The sequence below is a fragment of the Nomascus leucogenys genome, chromosome 11 (genome assembly GCF_006542625.1).
Source record: "Nomascus leucogenys isolate Asia chromosome 11, Asia_NLE_v1, whole genome shotgun sequence".
In the NCBI taxonomy this organism is placed as follows: Eukaryota; Metazoa; Chordata; class Mammalia; order Primates; family Hylobatidae; genus Nomascus; species Nomascus leucogenys.
This window is the reverse complement of record NC_044391.1, coordinates 48,737,506-48,739,862: the sequence shown is the minus strand read 5'-3', so window position 1 is coordinate 48,739,862 and position 2,357 is coordinate 48,737,506. Positions and strand designations below refer to the sequence as shown.

The window sequence follows — 2,357 nt, the reverse complement described above, 5'->3', positions numbered from 1 at the left end:
CTTGCGTTTAAAGCGAGCTGTGCCGCAGCTTTCCCGCCTGTTTTCTGTGGAATGTAGCACTGCAGCCACCCCGCGTGGGTGGGGCTCGTATGGTTGTGTCCTTGCTGCACGGGAAAGGAGGTGCCGGAAACTTCAAACCACGGCCAGGGTACAACGTGTCCGCTTAGGCGGCGGTATGCGCCGCCATCTTCTTTGCGGGCAAAGGCCGAAAAAAGTTTGGGACTCCACTTTCCTCCGCTGAGCCGATGGAGGGCATCGCCCGCTGCCTCAGCACTCCGGTGACGTGGAATCGGGGTCCCCTCTTTCAGGGCTGATTTCTGGTGGCACGTCGAAGCCTGCCGAGGCGGGGAAAGGGGACGCCGCCTCTGTCCCGGATGTAAGATGGCTGCGCGGGGGGCGGCCTGGCGGGGCAGTCACGTGGTGAGGAGTAGCGCGCGAGCCTCCTTAAGTGATCTCTAAGGTTCGTCCGGACGCACAGGAGCAGCGGAGCGCGAGACGGGTCTTGTGTCCGCACGCGTCGAGTCGTCGCCGTCGCCACCCGGGCTATCGCCGGGCCCGGTTTCACTGTTAAGGGGTTTTCGTTTGTTCCGTTTTCGCCTCCTGTAGAGCTGAACGGGAATTCCCCGAAGGGTGCTGGGGAACGGGTGGCCTAGGGACTTCCCGGCTATGCTTTGGCTGCTGTTTGGCGGAGCCGGCAGCAGCCTCTGCGGGATGCGCCCCGGCGATTATCGGTGCCGAGAGCGGGCCGGCGGCGGGTTCGACAGCGCGGCGCGGGTGGGGGCCCGGGTGCCGGACTCGGCTGCAGCCCAGCCCCCACCGGGGTTCGGAGCAGGGAGGGGCGTGAGCGGCGCAGCTCGGGACGTGGCGGCAGCTCCTAGCGGGCGAAGCGCGCGAGCGCTGCTCGCTGCCTCTCGGGGGCAGTCCAGAACCAGTTGGTGTCTGACTGCGCTTTTGCCGCCCATTTCCTGCTTTCGAGCGGCTGAGGCGACGCGCTCCCCTCGGGCAGTGGAGGAAGCGGCTCTCTCCGCAGGACACCGCCGCCTTTCTCTCTTCAGAGCGGTGGCTGACGTAGAGAAAGCCGGCTGTAACACCCGGGCGCCGGCGCCGCCTCTCATCCCCGTAGCTCTCGGGGCGCGCCGGGAGCAGCCGAGCCGCTGGGTGCTGGGCGGGGTCTCCGGGTGCGGCGCGGTGGGGAAGGCAAAGGAAAAGAAGGGGCGGCGGGCCGACGTCGGCGGCGAGGAAGGACGGAGGAGCGCCGGAGCCGCTTTGCTGCCCTCCGCGTGGTCCCGTGCCTCCCCGACACCATGGCCCTGGCTGAGGTAGTAGTTTGTGCTGTTGGTCGGGTTGTGACATTGCCCGCTGTGGAGATAACTGCGCAAGCTACTGCCTTGCTAGTGCTGGTGATGCTCAGCGCCGCGGAGGACAATGGCTGGGAATCCCCTTTGTTTTCCGGGGCGCTGCCTGGGGACAGCCCGCGAAGCCTCGGCGCCCGGCCGTCGCGGCCACCACGGAAACCGTTAGTTTCACATTTTCCGAGAAGGAATTGAAGGGAGTGGGGTGGACCGCGATCCATTTTAAAGGTTGGGAAAGAGTTAAGCCATTGGATTCCTTTTCTTGAAGGAAGTAGTGAAATTGTGTAAGATAATACAGATAACTTTTTCCACCCTAAAAAATTCTAACACTTCTTTCAGCAGTTAAATGCCAAATTTAGTGTGTACCTGTTTTACTTCATTCTTTAGCTGTAGGTTGGAGTGGTGTGAGCGATCTGCAGAACTGGCATTAGAGGGGCAGAAGAAGTAGACCTGATAATTAAAGTTTATGCCTTAACATTTTAGATCTGGTTTCTGATATGCTCTCTCAGTAAATCTGAGCGTGTCTTTAAAAACGTAAACCCAAAGCAATTTAAAGTTTCTCTTTAAACTTTGCAACTCCGCGAATGAGAAGATTGAAATTATTTGTAGGTAATTGCACTATTCCGATTATTTAATGTATGAGGCAAACAAATAAATTCTATGTACAGTGTGCTGTGAATGGTTTTGTTTTTTGTTTTTTCTTTTTAGTTTAACCTTGGGGCTCAGATTCTGCTGGTGTGGTGGGTTGGTTTTTTGGTTTTTATGGCCTTTGATTCTAATGTTATGTGGTACTTACATCTTTGAGGTTTTGTATGGGAGAAGAGGACTAGGAATTGAAAATGGTCTCTAGATTTGAGTTTAAAATCTGCTAACACTCATTTTGATTCCTGAGTGGCCACTACTCCTAATAGGAAAATACCTTTTCATAGAGAAAAAAGGTAGTTTGGATAACTAATGAAAATACTCAGTGGTCTAATACCCTGAAGTCTGCGTGGAAAACAAGAT

At 56.1% G+C, this 2,357-nt stretch overlaps 1 protein-coding gene across 1 annotated transcript; it reads right to left on the bottom strand.

The window, feature by feature from the left end:
* Positions 1–342: 342 nt before the first annotated feature.
* On the bottom strand, positions 343–1,115 carry LOC100586176 (putative uncharacterized protein encoded by LINC01465). The gene is given in 2 exon segments (XM_004093281.3): positions 343–824; positions 827–1,115. Coding segments are annotated over 2 exon segments (546 nt in total). The 3' UTR covers positions 343–567.
* Between the last annotated feature and the right edge of the window lie 1,242 nt (positions 1,116–2,357).